The sequence below is a fragment of the Schistocerca cancellata genome, chromosome 11 (assembly GCF_023864275.1).
Source record: "Schistocerca cancellata isolate TAMUIC-IGC-003103 chromosome 11, iqSchCanc2.1, whole genome shotgun sequence".
In the NCBI taxonomy this organism is placed as follows: domain Eukaryota; kingdom Metazoa; phylum Arthropoda; class Insecta; order Orthoptera; family Acrididae; genus Schistocerca; species Schistocerca cancellata.
The window spans coordinates 17,973,851-17,994,742 of NC_064636.1; the positions used below are offsets into that span (position 1 = coordinate 17,973,851).

The 20,892-nt window shown below is 41.0% G+C and overlaps 2 protein-coding genes across 6 annotated transcripts in view; one reads left to right on the top strand and one right to left on the bottom strand.

The window, feature by feature from the left end:
- LOC126108445 (probable ATP-dependent RNA helicase DDX60) overlaps positions 1 to 20,892 on the top strand; it is a 204,753-nt gene that overhangs the window by 129,100 nt on the left and 54,761 nt on the right. The gene's annotated exons all lie outside the window — the stretch shown is intronic.
- LOC126108447 (uncharacterized) overlaps positions 1 to 20,892 on the bottom strand; it is a 158,915-nt gene that overhangs the window by 78,615 nt on the left and 59,408 nt on the right. For 2 of the 3 annotated variants that reach the window (XM_049913661.1, XM_049913662.1), the window contains exon 2: positions 7,451 to 7,535. In XM_049913661.1, the coding sequence (XP_049769618.1) occupies positions 7,451 to 7,535 (85 nt within the window). The remainder of the gene's footprint in view (positions 1 to 7,450; positions 7,536 to 20,892) is intronic. The other variant, XM_049913663.1, reaches the window with a different exon arrangement.

Consider the following 20,892-nt stretch of genomic DNA (forward strand, 5'->3'; position numbering starts at 1 on the left):
ACAGCATAGGTGGTGTCACTCTTTTCAACTTGTGACCTCCCCTTCTCTCTTTGCTCCGTTTCTTTCGCTGATCTTTCCTCTTCTTTCTTCCTTCTTCGTACCGCGGCTATATCTCGGGGTTTTCGATGCAGAAATGTAGTGAGAAGGGGGCACGTGTGTGGTGGTTCACGATATCGTACTGCTGTGAGGGAGCGTCACCCGTGCCTCTGGTTTGAGAAGACTGATGACTGAAGTACGAACATTTCTCAAAAGAAAAGCAGGTATTTGCTCTCTTTTCTTTTAAAACTATAAATAGTAGCATAACTAGTACTATCTACCATTCTACTAAAGTGAATGAGCGCGACACCATTGATGAAGTTTCAACCTCAAAAGAAGTTTATTAATACCAGTTAGCTAAAATAAGAAAAACGCATCCAATCCAAAAGCACTCACAGTTAGAGTAATTACTTTCTGATGTGTGTGTAGTAGTCATTGATACTTAAAACATCGTTTCAGTAATTCTATCACTGTCCGTTTATGAGTTGCTAAGCAACGTATCAATATATGTCTTTGATAGTTATTATCAAGCTGATGTCCATAAATTGCAATCAATGTTACTGAAATATAAATGCGACGATAACGCCCGATATGCAGCCGCATATCTTAAGCTCCGCACTGATATTTGAGAATTCGTGTACAATTTGTTTGCACCAAAGTCGGGCCGTGGTTCCCTAGAATAATTTTTAAATCTACTTCGGGTTGTAAATTAACAATTCTAGGCCCATTCATGAAAGTTACAGAAGATCCACACTTGATGACTACTTGATTGTGCACTCCAGCAACACAGAAGTTTCTGTTCTTACAAAGAGAAAACATATCATGCATAATGCAACAAGGTGATTTGTTATGTCAAAACATATTTATATCTATCTCATTAAAACTCATTACCTATTAAAATTTGTACATAATTAAATTCTGAATTCTGTAAATAATCAATAAAATTTATAAATGAATGACATGTATAAAAAAAAAAAAAGGTTGATATGAAGTCACAGGTCACTACTGGTTTCGACTCCCCTACACTCACGTGACACAAAGTAGATCCGTCTATATTGGACATACTCATGTAATGCTACAAAGTGTCTCCCGTTTCAGGTTTTTAGAATGTCCATGACACTCTCCCGTAAGGCAAACAAACCTTACCACCATTTGTGCTACACTTCCTTATTCAGTTTCCACAGTTAGACGTATTTGATGTATGCCCTCCATGCTGGTGCAATATTCTAGGATGGGCTACACAAGTGTTATGTAGACTGATTCCATTTTTGCAATGTACTATCAATAGATCAAAGTCTACCACTTGTTTCAGTTATGTTTGAGCCTAAGTAACCGTTCAGTTTTGTATCTCCACAAATTGATTTACCTAGGTATTTGTAAGAGCTGACGAGTTATTGGTTCCAGTTGTGACTAATTGATTTTGTAAAATGCAAAATCAAAAGGACATTCAGCTGTTTATATTTAGAGTGCAATTTATTTATGTGACCAGTTTCAGATTTTCGCTGTGCCGTATACGGGCCCCCAGACTGATGTGTAGGAAGTGACTGGTACCTGTACCCTTCTTTTTCAACAGATTTAGGCGGTTTTGATTTTACATTTTATATTGAACAGCCAAAGCCCCTCAGCCATCCTGTACAAAAATGGACCTTCCAGAGAATTGATTTTGTAGCCATAGAATACCACTTTTTATGGGAAGTGCATAATTCCACATTTATGAAAATTTCAACGAAGTTGCCAGTCTGTGCAGTTCTTTGAAATTTTACTAAGATCTCCCTGAATATTTCTGCAGATTTTTATGGATAGTTCTCTATTACAGCTAACAAAATTATTTATTAATACCATCTGCAAGGTCATTAATGCCCAACATAAACAGCCAGAGCCCCAATACACTTCCATGCTAATACACGTTAAGTTACTTCTATGTTTGTCAGTGACTCTCCATACGAAGCAACACGCTGCATCCACTCTCTCAAGAAAGTCACATACAAATTCCATTTGATATCCATATAATCATATTTTCATTTATCAGCATTGGTGTGGCACTGAAACAAATGCTTTCTAGAATTCAAGGAATACTGTGACTACCTGACTACATTGATCTGTAGCTTTAGGATGTAATGTGAGAAAAGCAAAAGTTGTTTTCAGAAACAGTACTGGTTGGCTTGAAGGAAGTAATTCTGTTCAAGATATATTATTATGTTTGAGTTCCCACTGTTGTTGTGGTCTTCAGTCCTGAGACTGGTTTGATGCAGCTCTCCATGCAACTCTATCCTGTGAAAGCTTCATCATCTCCCAGTACCTACTGCAGCCTACATCCTTCTGAATCTGCTTAGTGTATTCATCTCTTGGTCTCCCTCTACGATTTTTACCCTCCACGCTGCCCTCCAGTACCAAATTGGTGATCCCTTGATGCCTCGGAACATGTCCTACCAACCGATCCCTTCTTCTGGTCAAGTTGTGCCACAAACTCCTCTTCTCCCCAATCCTATTCAGTACCTCTTCTTCTGTAGCACCACATTTCGAAAGCTTCTATTCTCTTCTTGTCCAAACTATATTCGTCCACGTTTCATTTCCATACATGGCTACACTCCATACAAATACTTTCAGAAACGCTTTCCTTGCCATTGCCAGTCTACATTTTATATCCTCTCTACTTCGACCATCATCAGTTATTTTGCCCCCCAATTAGCAAAACTCCTTTACTACTTTAAGTGTCTCATTTCCTAATTTAATTCACTCAGCATCACTCGACTTGACTCGACTACATTCCATTATCCTCGTTTTGGTTTTGTTGATGTTAATCTTATACCCTCCTTTCAAGACACTGTCCATTCCGTTCAACTGCTCTTCCAAGTCCTTTGCTGTCTCTGACAGAATTACAATGTCATCGGCGAACCTAAAAGTTTTTATTTCTTCACCGTGGTTTTTAATTCCTGCTCCCAATTTTTCTTTTGTTTCCTTTACTGCTTGCTCAATATACAGATTGAATAACATCGGGGTGAGGCTACAACCCTGTCTCACTCCCTTCCCAACCACTGCTTCCCTTTCATGTCCCTTAACTCTTATAACTGCCATCTGCTTTCTGTACAAATTGTAAATAGCCTTTCGCTCCCTGTATTTTACCTCTGCCACCTTTAGAATTTGAAAGAGAGTATTCCAGTCAACATTGTCAAAAGCTTTCTCTAAGTCTATAAATGCTAGAAACGTAGGTTTGCCTTTCCTTAATCTTTCTTCTAAGATAAGTCGTAAGGTCAGTATTGCCTCACGTGTTCCAGTGTTTCTACGGAATCCAAACTGATCTTCCCCGAGGTCGACTTCTACTAGTTTTACCATTCATCTGTAAAGAATTCGCGTTAGTATTTTGCAGCCGTGACTTGTGTAGCAGTCTTTTTCTTGTGCCTGTTCGTGACTCAACAACTCCTCTATACGGTAAGTGGCAATCTGCCCTTTCCACGATATTGTCGTTTTTCTATTCTGGACTTTCCTAGGCTCTAAGATTCTGCTACAGATGGATACGAGCGGTATTAGACGGAGAGTTGGGGATTGCTTCTGCTAAGCTTCTTGTAGATGAGTGAAACCTGTGATTTCTTCTAGCTACTGGGCACATTACAATCCATGTTATTGTGGGTAAGAGGGGCTAACTCATTTGCAAATTATGTATAAAATCTGATAGGGATTCCATCAGGCTCTAGAGTGTTGTTCGGTTTTAGCGATTTCATATGTTACTTAACAATATTGACACTACTATCTTTATTACTCATTTTTGCAGCATCGTGAGAGTTAAACGGGGGTAATAATCCTGTAGCTTACGTTGTAAGGAACTTCTGCTTTTGCTTTGCTATGATCAATTTCCGTTTGTGTCCTGTCAGTGAGTATCTGGAAATTAACGTTTGGTACCATTGAGTTCCTTTACATATGACTCGAATTTCTTCATGTTTTATGAAAGTTGTTTCAGTAAGATTGTGCTGTGGAAATCATTGAAGCTTTTGTGCAGTGCCATTTTGACAGCCAAACGTATTTCATTTAGTGTCTCTTGTTTTATAGCCCTGTGTTTTGTAAATAATTAGCAACTATTACACAATACGTGTAAAACAAAGACTGTGTGTCAGGAATAGTCCCTGCCATCATGAACTGTTAATCTAGGTGCTTATTTATCCAGTGGGTAGTTACCTATTTTTCTAAATTCTAGCCACAGTTCCTCTGCATCCTCGTGCCGAGAGCTGCAGGTTTCAAGTTTTTCTTTAAGATACGACACTGCTGCCTCTTTATCTAATTTAATGAACAGGTAAATCTTCTCTCTTGCTTTAGTCATCCTTTGTACTCGTACTTTGGTAAATATTGTTGCACAAACTGTCTCAGTGTTGAAATCCCCTGAGCTGTCAAGGTCTATTTGTTTCGCATTAGACCTTATAAATTTCCTTCACGAGTAGACTTCCAGACTGCTGTCAGATGCTCAGCATTTCTTTGCCGGGTACAGGTTCGGCGATCCCAGGGTTCCCGAGCTGGGGCTCGTAAGCACTACCGTCTTCCATCACTGTAAGCTCACGACGTGCTCCGGCAACCGTAGTGTGGCTCGATGGTGGAACATTGTATGTCACAGGGGGGCTCAACTGTATAGATTGCGCGGTGTAATGTTTGCAGACGAAACATTCGTGGGAAATTAAGTACAAAATTTCCACTGAGCAACACCAGCTCAGCATTGATATGTGTTTGTACAATTACATTGTTAACATTATTGCAAATTGTCATATCGATTTTGTGTGTGTGCTTTATCTGTTTCGTATCCATCTCGAGAGACAGCTAGGTGCTCCAGCCAGCTACAGGTGTATGGGTGTGTCTGTGTCAGAGGAAGTAGGAGGACATTGCAGTCCAACTGGCAGCCAGCAAGCACCTACAAAGTCAGAAGACATTGTCGTGCTATTCCTTTGATAAAAATTAAATAAAATTAAATGTAAAACTGTTGTCAATATTGTTGTATCTGAGCTAGTGAGCGTATCATTAAAAACGTGTTCTCTGTAAAAAAAATCCTTATACTATTACTGGTAGTAATTGAACGCAGTTTTTTGAAGAGAAGTAATGTGAAGATTCGAAGCACTGAGCAGATTAAAAAAAAATATATATATTATTTAGTTTCAGAAGACTTTGAGAGAGAATTTTTGCGAAGTGGATGGACAGTTTCAAGTTTTAAGAGATGATTTCCATACTGACATCTTACAGGAAATATGAACATTCTTAGGTGCACGTTGTTATGACCGTGAAATATAAAACAATATCTTTCCTGAATTTTTCTCCTGTGAAACGTATGTAGTTTGTTGTACGGTTTTGGAAATTTGTCTGGTCATAAAAGGTTTCAGTGACGTGTTAGAGAAATAACGATTCAGTGCCAGTGACTATGTGAGAGAATTTCATAGGTTTGTCAAGTGTTAAACTACGTAGCTGTGAAATCAGTGATTGGAGTTTTGTGTTGCTACTTGATGAGACATCAGTAAAAGATGCTGCTAATAGACTCCACATTTTCTAAATCCTAATAATTATCCATAGCCAGATGGTACAGAGGAACTTTGATGAGTATCAATAAATGTTTGTGGAGGAATATGTTTGTGACTCATTATTGCTATCTGACTGTGTAATATAAACACATTTTTAAGTGACTTTGAGGAATGTTAAGGAAGGCACATGCTTCACTTATTGCCTAAAAGGCAACTTTAGTATGTGATTAATGACTGAACGAGCACAGTGTCCATAAATGAAAGTTAGCCTAAATTTTAATGGAACAAGAAATATTGACAGAGAGACTATAATCTAGGGGCGGGCAGGATTCCTGCACGTGTGCAGTGCACTTGCACGCGTGCAGTTAACAGGTGTTCTGCGTGCACACAGGGGGCAAGCTAGCCATTCGCTTCTCTCCCCTCCCCACCATACCGTCTCTCCACTCCTTCCTCTGTAATGTGGTTTGTTTCCTAGCTTGCTTTACTGAATGAAGGAATAAGGTTAGTAGGAGTGCTTGAAAGAAATCATGGTTTGAAAGAGTGCCTTTTACCTACGATACGTTTTATTTAATTATCACAGGTGGAGTTTACAATACGTTTAATGTCTAGAACAAAATTTATACATACAGACAAACGCAAACAGTTACGTAAATTTTCATCACTGATGTTTGCTCTTAACCGATTCTTATTAATTTTCATAACAGAAAAAAATCATTGTGGCTTCACGATGGAGACGAGGAAACTTTTGCTGTGGAAAGTCGTGATAAAAGTCTATTACACGTCTTGCCAAAAGGAACTTGTCTCTCAGACGTGAATTACACTGTAGATCTATTAATTCCATTTGCAAATTGGGATGAATATCATCTACAGAAACAGCAAATGGTCTCGAGAACCATTCAAATGATTGGGATAAATATGATATATCCCCAAATCGCTTGAGAAATTCCTCTTTTATTGCACTAAGTACGAAAACATATTCTTTGCAATTCTGTTCTCGCACAGTAGACAGAGTAGGGGAATGGATTGTGTTCCCTGACGAGAGCTGTCTTTTCCACAGATCAAGCTTGCTAGTGAAAGCTTGCACCTTTTCAGCCATTTCACAAATTAGCTGATTTTCTCCTTGTAAACTTGTGTTCAGTGCATTCATGTGTCCGGTAATGTCCACTAAAAATGCAAGGGCGGCAACCCACTCTGGATCTTCTAACTTGGGGTTGTACCTTCCTTTGTCCTATAAGAACTAATTTATTGGTATTCTCAGCTCAAAAAATCTTTCGAGTAGATTACTGCGGCTAAGCCAGCGGACTTCACTGTGGTAAGGTATGTCATCATACTCTTCCCCAATTTCAGCTAAGTATGTGTGAAACTGTCTATGTGTAAGCCCGTGGCATCTCAAATAATTAACTGCCCAAATAACCACTTGCATGACGTCCCCCAGTTTTGCTGCTTTGCTGTACAATGATTCTTCTGTACGCTGTAGCTTTTTTCTGAGTAATCCAACAAATCCCATTTGTTCCCCTTTCATTGCAGGTGCTCCGTCTGTTGTCACTGACACCAAACATTCCCAGTTTAAGCCAGCTGAATCGACAGCTTCTTCAACGGCTTTTAGAATGTCCGCGCAGGTTGTCGTGCTTCTTAAAGATATCATGTCTAAAAAAAATCCTGTGTTATGTGCAGAGCAGTGTCCATGCCGCGAACATAAATCACTAATTGCACGGTATCTGAATTATATGTGGAGTCATCAAGTGCGTTGGAAAATGCAATAAAGTCCTGCACTGCACTCCTTAATTGACGCTAAACGTCACCTGCCATGGCACTTATACGACGACTTACAGTCCGCTGAGAAAGAGTGATAGCTCGAAACTGATTTGCATTCAGTGGGCAAAGTAAATCAGCAGCATCATTGATGCACTCCTGCATAAACTCACCTTCAGCAAATGGTTTTCCAGCTCTTGCTATATTAAGCACAATCTTATAACTTGCACGTACCGCTGGGCTATCATTGTTGTCGTCCTGAAAAATTGAAAACAGTGCTCCATAAAATGTTAAATCAGTTAGATGAGAGACACGACAAAAGAAAGTCGCAGATCTCTCGTGACAACAGCTACTTATGTCAGATTTATCTAGTATCGTCAGATCGCTCTTCTTAAGTTCAGTCAATTTCCCCATCCGCTCAGAATCCGACAATAATTTGTACTTGTCCTTGTGAAATTTATTATAATGGCGTTCAATACTAAACTTCCGCTGACCAGCGAGAATACTGCCACATATTAAACATTTCGAATTTTCACATTTTTGTACAAAGAAAAATTGATTCTCCCATTCCTTTTTAAAAGATAGCAAATCTCCACTTCTCGGTTTCCTTGATTCACTCTGCATTTTCCGGTACTTCAGACACAACGTTCACTATGTAGTGGTCGCTTTGCATCAACGTCCACAGCTTAGCCTGGCACTACACTGCTGCAACCTGCCGGCTGTCGCCACTGCCCCATTCGACGGTTGCATGCGAGCAGCACACGCGCAGCGCTGTGCGCTCGTGAGCCGCGTGCAACGTTTGCCTGCCCCTGCTATAATCAATTAACAACCATTTTTAGAGTTTTTCAAAAAATTCACAATTACAATCCAAGAATTTTAACATATATTTTTTGTACAGGGCATTTTCTTATTGCTTTTTTTTTTTGCAAAAAGTAACTGTGGCCCACTAATTTGAGAAAGATATGATTATGAAGCGGAGGATGATTGCTTGTTTGCACTAAAATCGTGGATTCCATTTTTATAAATCACTTGTTGTGGCTGGCGACAAGACGGTCTTAACATTTTCAGATTAAGGATTCGTTGCAAGTCCTTATCCATTAGCCAAATTTCCCAGAAGTAGGAATCAACCAGAGAGGGATGAACACAGCAGTGGACGGTAAAATGCTCATTTGTATAAGGCTTACTCAGGCGTGCAGGGCTCTGTCTGAGTGGACGTTTAGTTCCTCAGCTGTTTGTGGGACCGAGATGGAACCCTTAAACTCAAACATATCAACTCCCAGTGTGAAGGGAGTAGCATCTGGGACTACTCGCACCTAAGAATGAGGAAGGCTAGTTCTCCTGATAATCAAATTGTGTTTAGCAACGGGGCTCAAGCAGTCTAAATCAGAATGTGTTTGTAGTGATCAAGAAGAAGGAAGTATGTTCGAAGAAGTGTCCTCCTCCTATATTCGAAAGGCCAAGAAGGCTTGCTGATACCTTAGAACCTATAAAGTGCTTGCGAAATGCTTCCTTCTTGTTCGAGACTAATAGGGCAAAGCAGGTGGAACTTCTTAGGAAGTGACAAAAATTGGATGACTGTGACGTAATTGTGGAGTTGCATAATTCTCTTAACTCCGGCAAGGTTGTGGTCACACGCCACGATATTACGGACATCGACATTGCGTAACTTCAACGAGGATTGGCATCACAGTGGATAGTGGATGTGTAGCAAAGAGCGTGAAACAGTAACGGAGAACTGTAACATGTTGTTTTGCAGGGCGGGCAACCACAGCCAAACTTCAACATTTTTTCAAAGAAAATTCCCCTACTGGCTGTATGAATGATTTCTATTAAATCTGTGCCCGGTTTCACACCACTTATCGGTGCATCCTCAGGCAATATACGCTATTTATAACATAGTAACATTGAACTTGCCCTGTAGCCACTCTCCACCATTCACGTCCAATATACCATCGTCTGGTGAAAGCGGTAGTTAAAATTTAAAAAGCTTTCACCAGATGACGGTATATTGGATGTGAATGGTGGGGAGTGGCTACAGGGTATTGTTCAACGTTACTCTGTTATAAATAGTGTATATTGCCTGAGGATGCACCAATAAGTGGTGCGAAACCTGTCGCAGATTCAATAAAAATCATTCATACAGCCAGTGCACAATTTTCTTTGAAAAAAAAAAGTAACGGAGAAATTGAGAAGACAGCCATCTTTTGACTTTCATTTCTCCAGTGCTGCCTGAACACATTGTGACAGGGTTCCTCCAACTTAGGGTTAGGCCTCACACACCTAACCCTACATGGTGCTATGAATGGCAGCATTTTAGCCATACGGTGCCGAGTTTCAGAGGTGTAGGAAGTGTGGCATGGCATTGGCATCCCGTGAAGCTGGGACTGATAGACTTTCTACAGCAATCTGCATCAACTGCTCCGTGAGCCACCTAGTCTGGAGCCAAGACTGCCCTGTTTTTACTGAGGAATGCAAAATTCAGGAAATAAGAGTCGTCAAGAAGATCACCTATCAAGAAGCCAGAAAGAAATACGAGGCAATAAAACTCCCTGTCTTTTCCACTTCTTATGTCTGTGGTGCAGAAACCTGTTTCCGAGGTCAACATATCAATGCAAACTAGGTCCGTTATAGCATTGTGCACCACCAGCACGTGTATTTGCACCTAGCGAGGTGGCGCAGTGGCTAGCACACTGGACTTGCATTCGGGAGGACGACTGTTCAATCCTGTGTCCAGCCATCCCGATTTAGGTTTTCCGTGATTTTCCTAAATCGCTCCAGGCACATGGCGGGAAGGCCGGTATGGTTCCATTGAAAGGGCACAACCGACTTCCTTCCCCGTCCTTCCTTAATCTGATGAGACCGATGACCTCGCTGTCTGGTCTTCTCTCCCAAACACCCCCCCGCCCCCCCAACCTCTATATTTTCACCTGCAGATGCCAAAGCAAAATGAGTAAAGACATAACAATACACACAGCTACGATGGAAGAGATCAGCAATATGTTTACAGTGAACATTGAGAAGGCACTGCCTCTCACTGCCCACTTTCCCCGTTGTCCTCGAAGGGAACGGGAGCAGGAAAAAGGGTCTCTGTGTTGGGGTCAAAAGCTGTCCTGGACATCGTTAGACCAAAATGTTGGATATTTGAGGATCTGAAATGCACTACTCACATCAAAATCGTGAAAATGGGCCAAGCTACCCATTTTATCACCACTACTGGTTCTCCTGTTTGCCTCTCTTGCAGACACTGCTCAGTGGGTATTGGACGACAACCTTTACGGTAGGGGCCGCCACTCTGTCTGGACCCGTCTGCTCTACGGAGAAGATTCTGAAAGGAAGCCGTCGAGATAGCCGTTTAGAAAGGCTGATTGGACGCTTTACGGACAATTGGCTGTTTCCGAGCAGTGTGACAGCATGCAGAACTGGGTCGATCACATTACAGCTGTGATTCCCTGTGCCGCTGAAGTGTCCATTCTGAAATCAACGGAAACACCTAGGAGGCAGGCTGTCCCTCGGTGGAATTATGAGTATCATTTTGTTATCAGGGACAGGAGCACAGCTATGTGCATATTCAATTGGTGCCTTACAGGTTTGAATCTTGCAACCGTTTGAAAGGTGCAGGCAAAGTCGAGGAGATAGTAAACAGAGGTCTCGGCAAGAGTTCCTGAACTCCATTAGAAGGTCCACATCCACAAGCAAATATGGGAAGCCATCAGGAGGATCTCAATGTGCAGCTCGTGACCACTGTTAGCAGCTGTACAACAGCAGGGGTCTCTTAACATAGCTGCGAGACTTGCTCAGACAGTGGCTGAATCATTTAAGTCCCCTACAGCTGATTCTATCCAGGATCCGACTTTCCATCAATATTGGTAGACATGGGAGTAGACTGATTTTGGTATTCTGTCCACCATTTTGGAGGAACACAATCAGCCTTTCTGTTTGTGGGAGTTGGATTCTGCATTGTCAGTAGCTTGCGATACTACTGCCAGATGATAAAGTACAGCATGTTGAAACAGTCAGACCTTCAGTCAGAAAATGCCCTCCTTCAACTCTGTACTGAAATTTGGATGACAGAAGACTTCCCCAACTTGTGGAAAGAATCTATTTTAATCCCAATTTTGAAACCAGAGAAGGGTTGGATGAATCCTAGTACACTCATGCTCATAAATTAAGGATAATTGCAGAATGTGGGGCCACACAACGTGGCACTACACAAAACTGGCGCTAATAGCATAGGCACATAGGGAACACGTACGACACAGATCTGTAAGTCCACGGTATTGGTGATAAGTTGAGAAAACCGTCCAGAAACGCATGTGCTACAAAACGCCACTGTTTCCTGCTGATGTACCCCTACATCAGTATGGGATATGATCACCGTGCACACGTACACAGGCCGTACAACGGGTTGGCACACACTGGATCAGGTGGTCGAGCAGCTGCTGCAGTACAGCCTCCCATTCTTGCACCAGTGCCTGTCGGAGGTCCTGAAGTGTAGGGGTTTGAGACGTGCAGCGATACGTCGATCGAGAGCATCCGAGATGTGCTCGATGGGGTTTAGGTCTGGAGAACAGGCAGGCCACTCCATTCGCCTGATATCTTCTGTTTCAAGGTACTCCTCCACGATGGCAGCTCGGTGGGGCCGTGCGTTATCATCCGTCTGGAGGAAAGTGGGACCCACTGCACCCCTGAAAAGGCGGACATACTGGTGCAAAATGACGTCCCGATACACCTGACCTGTTACAGTTCCTCTGTCAAAGACGTGCTAGGGTGTATGTGCACTGATCATAATCCGAACCGACGCCATCAAACCACGACCTCCGTACAGGTCGCTTTCGATACCTGGACTTGTCCGTGAACATAACATGGGACCACTGTTCCAATAACCGTGTACTGTGTTCTCGACACCGGGCTTTACGGGCTCTCCTGTGACCAGGGGTCAGTGGAATGCACCTTGCAGGTCTCCGGGTGAATAAACCGTGTCTGTTCAGTCGTCTGTAGACAGTGTGTCTGGAGACAACCGTTCCAGTGGCTGCGGTAAGGTCCCGAGCGAGACTACCTGCAGTACTCCGTGGCCGTCTTCGGGCACTGATGGTGATATATCGGTCTTCGTGTGGTGTTGTACACAGTGGAAGTCCCGTACTGTAGCGCCTGGACACGTTTCCTGTCTGCTGGAATCGTTGCCATAATCTTGAGATCACACTTTGTGGCACACGGAGGGCCCGTGCTACGACCTGCTGTGTTTGACCAGCCTCCAGTCGCCCTAGTATTCTACTCCTCATAACGTCATCAGTACGTGTTCTTTGAGCCATTTTGAACACACACGTCTGAAAACGTCTGCACACTTACTCGCTGCACCGTACTCTGACATGCACCAACACACCTCTGCGTACGTGGACTGCTGCCAGCGCCACTGTGCAACGACCAGTTGTTGTAGTATTAGCCTGAAGTGCTGTGTAGGAAAGACAGTGGAGTGTATAGTTAAGTGGCACCTAGTGTGGTTCTCGAAACCAAGTCCCTACTAACTCACTCCCAGTGTGGGTTCACGAGATATCACTCCATACTAAGTAACCCAACCCTGCTCAAAGCAGCAATTCATGAGCTTACCTCTGTAAGCAATGCCTTATTGGTGTCTTCTTCGATTTGGAAAAGGCCTGCGGTACTACCTGGAGACGTAATATTTTGTTGCATCTGCATCAGTGGGGGTTCCGTAGTCATCTCCCCACCTCCGTACAGTCCGTCATCTCAGACAGGTGTTTTAGATACAAAATTGGGACTGTCCTGTTTGACCATTTGAAGCAAGCGGATGGTGTTTCTCCTACCATGACGCCAGGTGATACGCCAGTATGGCGATGACGAATACACGCTTCCAATGTGCGTTCACCACGATGTCCCCAAACACGGATGCAACCGTCGTGATGCTGTAAACAGAACCTGGATTCATCTGAAAAAATGACGTTTTGTCATTCGTGCACCCAGGTTCGTCATCGAGTACACCGTCGCAGGCACTCCTGTCTGTGATGCAGGTCAAGGGTAACCGTAGCCACGGTCTCCGAGCTGATAGTCCCTGCTGCTGCAAACTTCATCAAACTGTTCGTGCAGATGGTTGTTATCTCACAAATGTCCCCATCTGTTGACTCAGGGATCGAGACGTGGCTGCACGATCTGTTACAGCCGTGCGGATAAGATGCCTGTCATCTCTGCATACAGTCATTGGATCTCGACCAACGCAAGCAGCAATGTCGCGATACGATAAACCGAAATCGCGATAGGCTACAATCTAACCTTTATCGAAGTCAGAAACGTGATGGTACACATTTCTCCTCCTTACACGAGGCATCACAACAATGTTTCACCAGGCAACGCCGGTCAGCTGCTGTTTGTGTACGAGAAATAGGTTGGAAACTTTCCTCATGTCAGCACATTGTGAATGCTCTGAAAAGCTAATCATTTGCATATCACATTATCTTCTTCCTGTCGGTTAAATTTCTCGTCTGTAGCACGTCGTCTTTCTGGTGTAGCAATTTTAATGGCCAGTAGTGTAGTTATTCAGCCACAGTCATCTGTCCCCTCTTTAGTCGTGCCTGTATTAGTATTTTATCACCAGTTTTATCTAGTTATTCTGCTGTGTTTCATCATATGGTTATTGTTTTTCCTGAGGCTCACCTTACTGGGACTACCTTTCATATTTTGTCGGAGAATGCAATATGGTTTTCCATTTTCCAGGTTTTTTATTTTTATTTATTTTTTTAATATTTTTTTGCACTGATGATGTCCTTGCTGTTCAGCATTCCTATGTACAAATCTTCATCATCACATCCAGACTCTCTAATACGACATCTACATCTATACTCTGCAAGCCACTGTTTAATACATGGCAAAGGGTAGTCTTTCTGTTTCATTGGTGTTTGGAACATGGAAATTATGATAGCTTAAATGCCTCTTTGCTCATTGCACTTGGTGTAATCTTGTCTTTACAGTATTTGTGTGAATGATATTAAAGGCGCTGTGTATTTGTAGATTCCTCAATTAAAGGTGGTTGTTGAGACTTGTAAACAGGTGACATATGTCTACAAGTGCCTGCCATTTCAGGTTTTCCAGCATCTCTGTGACACGTTCTCCAGGTAGTCCTGTTTAGTAAGGGCCCCACTCTTGAACAATATTTTTAATTTAATAATTATTGGATCCATAGACGAAATACATGGTGTGGATCAGGTAAAATTGTATTAGATGCACTGATAAGTATACATTGTTCACTAAGCATTTAGCAGATGATGATTTTTTTACAGTAATATTCTAGGCCTATTTCATGGTAAATTACAATTTTATTTACATGATTTATGCTATATGTATTCGCACATTGCAACTAAAATTTCTTTTCAATACAGTAACTGCACTGGAATGTGTCTTAAACTGTAGTACACGTAAAGTCATTTATACTATAGCAGGGACAGCTCATTATTAAAAGGCTCTGAAACAGGAACTGTTGATATGTAATATCAAGCAATATTTTTGGAAGAGGTAGTAGATAGTCTAGGCACAGCTTCTACAGAGTACAGCTCTCACACGTGACCCGATGTTTCTGATCTTTCATGTTTCGGCCTGAGGGTGTCCTACCAACCTCCACACAATTTGCATGTTTCACTGCTTATTTCAAAAGGCAGTGAACAAAGTGGCTGAAACGTCCTTATTGATTCCATGTGTCTGTATATCTCTATTATGCTTTAATGTCTTATTATTGTTTCGGTAGTATTTTAGAGAGTTTTTTTGTTTCTGTCGTTGGCTGCTGTATCCATTGTTAGACTAAGTTTGTAGGTATCTCAACAGAGTGCAATGGAATATGGTAAAATAAGTATCAACACCCAAGGAGAGTTTCAGAAATGATTCGAGAAAAAGGCATGTGAAATAAGTTCCATTACTTCCGTTTCCTCACTTGCGCATTTGTGGGTAACATGCTATATTTACAGGTTTCTTTTAGTGAGTGTATTGTGCCAGAGTATTGTGTTTTTGCTTTCTTGCAAATAAATACAGCTTACCACAAATTTGAAGACAACACAATATGAATACGGTATGCAGTTTATCAGGAAAAATTTGGAACATCAGCTTATGATGAAAATGAAGGAACTTGTGGCATTGAGACCTGATGTAAATAACAGTTAAGAACAAAAACAGTGTAAATTCAGGCAGGAGTATAAACACAATTTTAATAGAGAAATGTACAATACAGCTGAGTGGTTGTATGGTTATGAAATGAAAAATGTATTTATTTTTCTGTTTCTTCTTTTTTATTACTGATAGTGGTGATAGCACATGGACTCTAAGTGGTATCACAGATGTAAAAGGTTTTCAGACAAAGGTGAAAAAAAATAATCCCAATGCAAAACATTTAAATGGTGTTATCGTATTTTCAGTATTAGGGAAAATTGACATTATGTGCCAACTAGTGCTTATTTATGTAATATAAAGACAAAGTGAAAATGTGTCAAGAAACCACTGCCAGTAAATATTAGGTAAACTGATAACTACATCAAGTATGGCCACAAATTCGAGCTCGCTTTAAGGGACCACGATGAAAGAAAAAAATCCAGGAACCCAGGAATTTTTTGAGGTCTAGTTTACCAGATGACAGAACTGGACAGTGTCTTGAAATGGTACATTAAAAAGTCAGAAAACTGTTTTTTTAGGTCTGCCGAAAACTCTTCAAAATGAACTCTTGGAAGCAATTTATGAGGTATTTATGAATCACATCAGGAATAAACAGTTGAAGATAAATTTCCTTGCAGTTCAAGTTGGTGAAACCAGTGGCTGTGTAAATCCATCACAACTGGTAAATTTCCTTTGTATATTGCAGATGATGCAACTGCAACTGTTCAAAGCAAGCTAGAGAAAATGAACGTCAATGAAACACCTGAAAAGCAGACATCTCAGTGCTGCTACAGTGCTCATGATACAGTGGCCGCAAAAGTGGAGTTCAAACAAGAATTAAAAGAGGTTTAGGAAAATGATCACTTCATTCATTGTTATTCATAACAGTTAAATTTAATTGCTGAGTGTTGTGTGACAGGCAATAAGCAAGTGTGGGTCTTCTTCCCCCATTTGGAAGGAATTCTACCTTTTTTTTCTGGTGCCCTACACACAGCCATTCTTGACGAGATAGTGAAGAAATGTCTCCGTAACTGTCCTCTGCCCAGTGGAAGCCATTTCAAATCGCAGAGCATAACCACAGTATACAAATAACAAAAGGAAACTGTTGAGTACATGGAAAAAAGTATTGCTGATGATACTAATGGTTACAGGACAATAAACAGGGCCACGAGAGTGAAGGATTTCTCCGCAAGACGAAGATTTACTCTTGTGATTACATTTTTTTGGTGTCGTGGCTCACTGTGATATTCTGTTCAGTCGACTTAACAAAGGAACATTGATGCAGTGAAAATGGTTAAATATGTATCTCACTTTGCAGCTTCAGTCCAGCATGTTAAGTCCTCACTTAACACTGACAATCAGTGCGAAAAGGCAGAACAAACTGCGAAACGGGGCATTTCAATGAATCGAGAATGGTGGCTGCATCTTGCCTCAGATTAGTGATTGATTCAGTTTTAATGGTCACTTGTCAGTTGCAAAGCTGTTTGCACCACTATCATTTTCCTGGAATGAGCTGTTACTTTGTTTAAATTACAGTCTTCAGAGTTATGTCATGAACTGAATGTATTGCACAGCCGAAAGGATTTTATGAAAGTGTCAGATGCTTTTTGCCTTTTTTTAATTTTCTTTATAAAAACAATTTGACAGAAGCTTTTCTGAAGGTGTAAAGCCTTTGCAGATAATAGTAATATCCCTGATGATAACCAGAGATGCAGTATGCTGCTTTTCTACATTAAAGTTGGTGGAACATTCAAGTGTAATACTGTGAATGAGGAAGACGGTTCACTTACAATGTGTTTTCTTGAAAAAGAGCTGTAGCTGTACAATCAGCCTTTATCTATAAACAATTGAATTAAGATAAGTAAAAGTGTCCCCCCACCCCAAACACACTGATATGTAGAATAGCACAGGGTCTAGGTTAGTTCCGATCGATAAGTGTCACAGACTTCCCCAATGTGGAAGCTGTGAGCCACACCTGTACTATAGCAACAGTTTTCTATCAAATAAGTTTTGAGAGTTTTTTGAAAATATTTTTATTGTTTCTCTCTCTCAAGTTAGAAGGAAGTTTTTCTATAGGTTTTGGCCCTGCATATGATGACTTTGTTTTATATTCATAGTATTATACAGGGTGTTTCAAAAATTACCGGTATATTTGAAACAGCAATAAAACCTAAACGAACAGTGATAGAAATACACCGTTTGTTGCAATATGCTTGGGACAACAGTACATTTTCAGGCGGACAAACTTTCAAAATTACAGTAGTTACAATTTTCAACAACAGATGGCGCTGCAAGTGATGTGAAAGATATAGAAGACAACGCAGTCTGTGGGTGCGCCATTCTGTACGTCGTCTTTCTGCTGTAAGCGTGTGCTGTTCACAACGTGCAAGTGTGCTGTAGACAACATGGTTTATTCCTTAGAACAGAGGATTTTTCTGGTGTTGGAATTCCACCGCCTAGAACACAGTGTTGTTGCAACAAGACGAAGTTTTCAACGGAGGTTTAATGTAACCAAAGGACCGAAAAGTGATACAATAAAGGATCTGTTTGAAAAATTTCGACGGACTGGGAACGTGACGGATGAACGTGCCGGAAAGGTAGGGCGACCGCGTACGGCAACCACAGAGGGCAACGCGCAGCTAGTGCAGCAGGTGATCCAACAGCGGCCTCGGGTTTCCGTTCGCCGTGTTGCAGCTGCGGTCCAAATGACGCCAACGTCCACATATCGTCTCGTGCGCCAGAGTTTACACCTCTATCCATACAAAATTCAAACGCGGCAACCCCTCAGCGCCGCTACCATTGCTGCACGAGAGACATTCGCTAATGATATAGTGCACAGGATTGATGACGGCGATATGCATGTGGGCAGCATTTGGTTTACTGACGAAGCTTATTTTTACCTGGACGGCTTCGTCAATAAACAGAACTGGCGCATATGGGGAACCGAAAAGCCCCATGTTGCAGTCCCATCATCCCTGCATCCTCAAAAAGTACTGGTCTGGGCCGCCATTTCTTCCAAAGGAATCATTGGCCCATTTTTCAGATCCGAAACGATTACTGCATCACGCTATCTGGTCATTCTTCGTGAATTTGTGGCGGTACAAACTGCCTTAGACGACACTGCGAACACCTCGTGGTTTATGCAAGATGGTGCCCGGTCACATCGCACGGCCGACATCTTTAATTTCCTGAATGAATATTTCGATGATCGTGTGATTGCTTTGGGCTATCCGAAACATACAGGAGGCGGCGTGGATTGGCCTCCCTATTCGCCAGACATGAACCCCTGTGACTTCTTTCTGTGGGGACACTTGAAAGACCAGGTGTACCGTCAGAATCCAGAAACAATTGAACAGCTGAAGCAGTACATCTCATCTGCATGTGAAGCCATTCCGCCAGACACGTTGTCAAAGGTTTCGGGTAATTTCATTCAGAGACTACGCCATATTATTGCTACGCATGGTGGATATGTGGAAAATATCGTACTATAGAGTTTCCCAGACCGCAGCGCCATCTGTTGTTGAAAATTGTAACTACTGTAATTTCGAAAGTTTGTCTGCCTGAAAATGTACTGTTGTTCCAAGCATATTGCAACAAATGGTGTATTTCTATCACTGCTCGTTTAGTTTTTATTGCCGTTTCAAATATACCGGTCATTTTTGAAACACCCTGTATATGGGCTCATGGAAAATATTCTGTTTGCTTGTGTCATCGTTGTGTTGTGTCTTGTTATCTTGAGTGTTCGAAGCATATTTGAATTCTGTGCAGCACAGGAGTTTGTATGGGTATACGCTGGATAGTGTTCATATCTGTAGCTTTACATGCTGGCCTGCATGGTTCTCTCCATTTAAAGTTGGCTATCATTCTTATTGCCCTTTTTTGTAATTTGAACATACTATTAATATTGTGTTTAGAGGTGCCTCTCCATAAAACTATGCTGTAAATTAATGTCGAATGAATTAGTGCATTAGTATATCATTTTCATAATAATTGTGTCTTTTAGGTAGCTAAGCTTGTGCAGCACATTTAGGTTTTGAACTGAGCTTTCCAATTAAGCATTTTTCTGTGTGCTTATCCCAATTTTCACTTTGACCAATTAATTATTATTGCCAGGAATGTAGTGTATTTGGAGTTTTCTGTAATGTGCTCATCTATGCAAATGTTGGTATCTTCACTCTGAAGACCTTTTGGTTTGATATTCAGACAAAGTATTTTATTAATGATGTTATGCAAATTTCATTCAGTAAATCTTTGAATAGCATTGTTTACTTCTACGTTGGCTTTAATGTCTAGATTTTGTGCATCTTTATCCATGAGTCGTGTCGTCTACATTAGTAAATAAATTAGCATAATTAATGATGTTTGGGGTGTGATTTGCATATGAAATAAAAAGCAGTCGGCAAATAATTGATCCCTGTGGCACAGAGAAGTTTAAAGCTGGCACAGAGAAGTTTCAAGTTCTTGCTTCAGATCTTATTTTCTCTCTTGTCATTTTTGTGATTTCTGTATATTGTCCCCCAGTTTGTTATGTCTCCTACAGATATCCAGATATCTGTGATATAACTGGCAGCAGAGCTTTAGGTCTCTCTCTCTCTCTCTCTCTCTCTCTCTCTCTCTCTCTCTCTGTGTGTGTGTGTGTGTGTGTGTGTGTGTGTGTGTGTGTGTGTGTGTGTGTGTAGTGCTTTTATTGATGCTGTCTTTAAGCAATTTGGAAAATACCTTCCAGGAATAATGTATGGGTTAGTTGCATAAGAACTTTCTTTAGCTCCTGCATAGTTTTCCCTTATTATCTTCTTCTGTCTCTGGAAACAGTGGTATAGTTTTTCATGGGGGACAATAAATGTTTTTCATGTGTTATTGTATTTAGTATTTGTTTTTTCTTTTAGTTTTTGGTCATTGAAGAGATTTATAATACTGTTCTGTTTTGCTACAATTTTATGCTTATCATAAATTGTATTTTGCTTTGTTCATATAGTGACAATGCTCTGAGTTGCAGATAGATACAACAAAAAGACTGTCACACATACATTCCATCCTGGATTTTCCACTGTTTGATTTTGCTATGTTCGTGTGACTTTAATTGCATGGTATATATATAAAATATAGTGTTTATTTTCAGCACTACTTATATAAGTTTTTGCAGCTAGTTGTTCGTCTGCTTGCAGTACTTTGGCATACACTCTTTTTTATATTTTCTGTAATACTCCTTGAAGTTTCCGTCATTGTTAGTTTTCTATATCATATCCAACATTTCTATCTTGTTCTTACAGACCGAAATACCTTTTGTTATCCAGTTTTTGTTTTTATTGGTGATTTTTTAATTTTTTTTTTTTTAATTGTGCATGTTGAGATATGTGTCATTTTATGATTCAGTGAATTTTTTTCCCCAGCGTTTCCATCCTTCTTTCTTAATTTTAAGCCTATTAGCTATTCAGTTTTGTTCATTTAATCTGCCCCCCCCCCCTCCATGTCC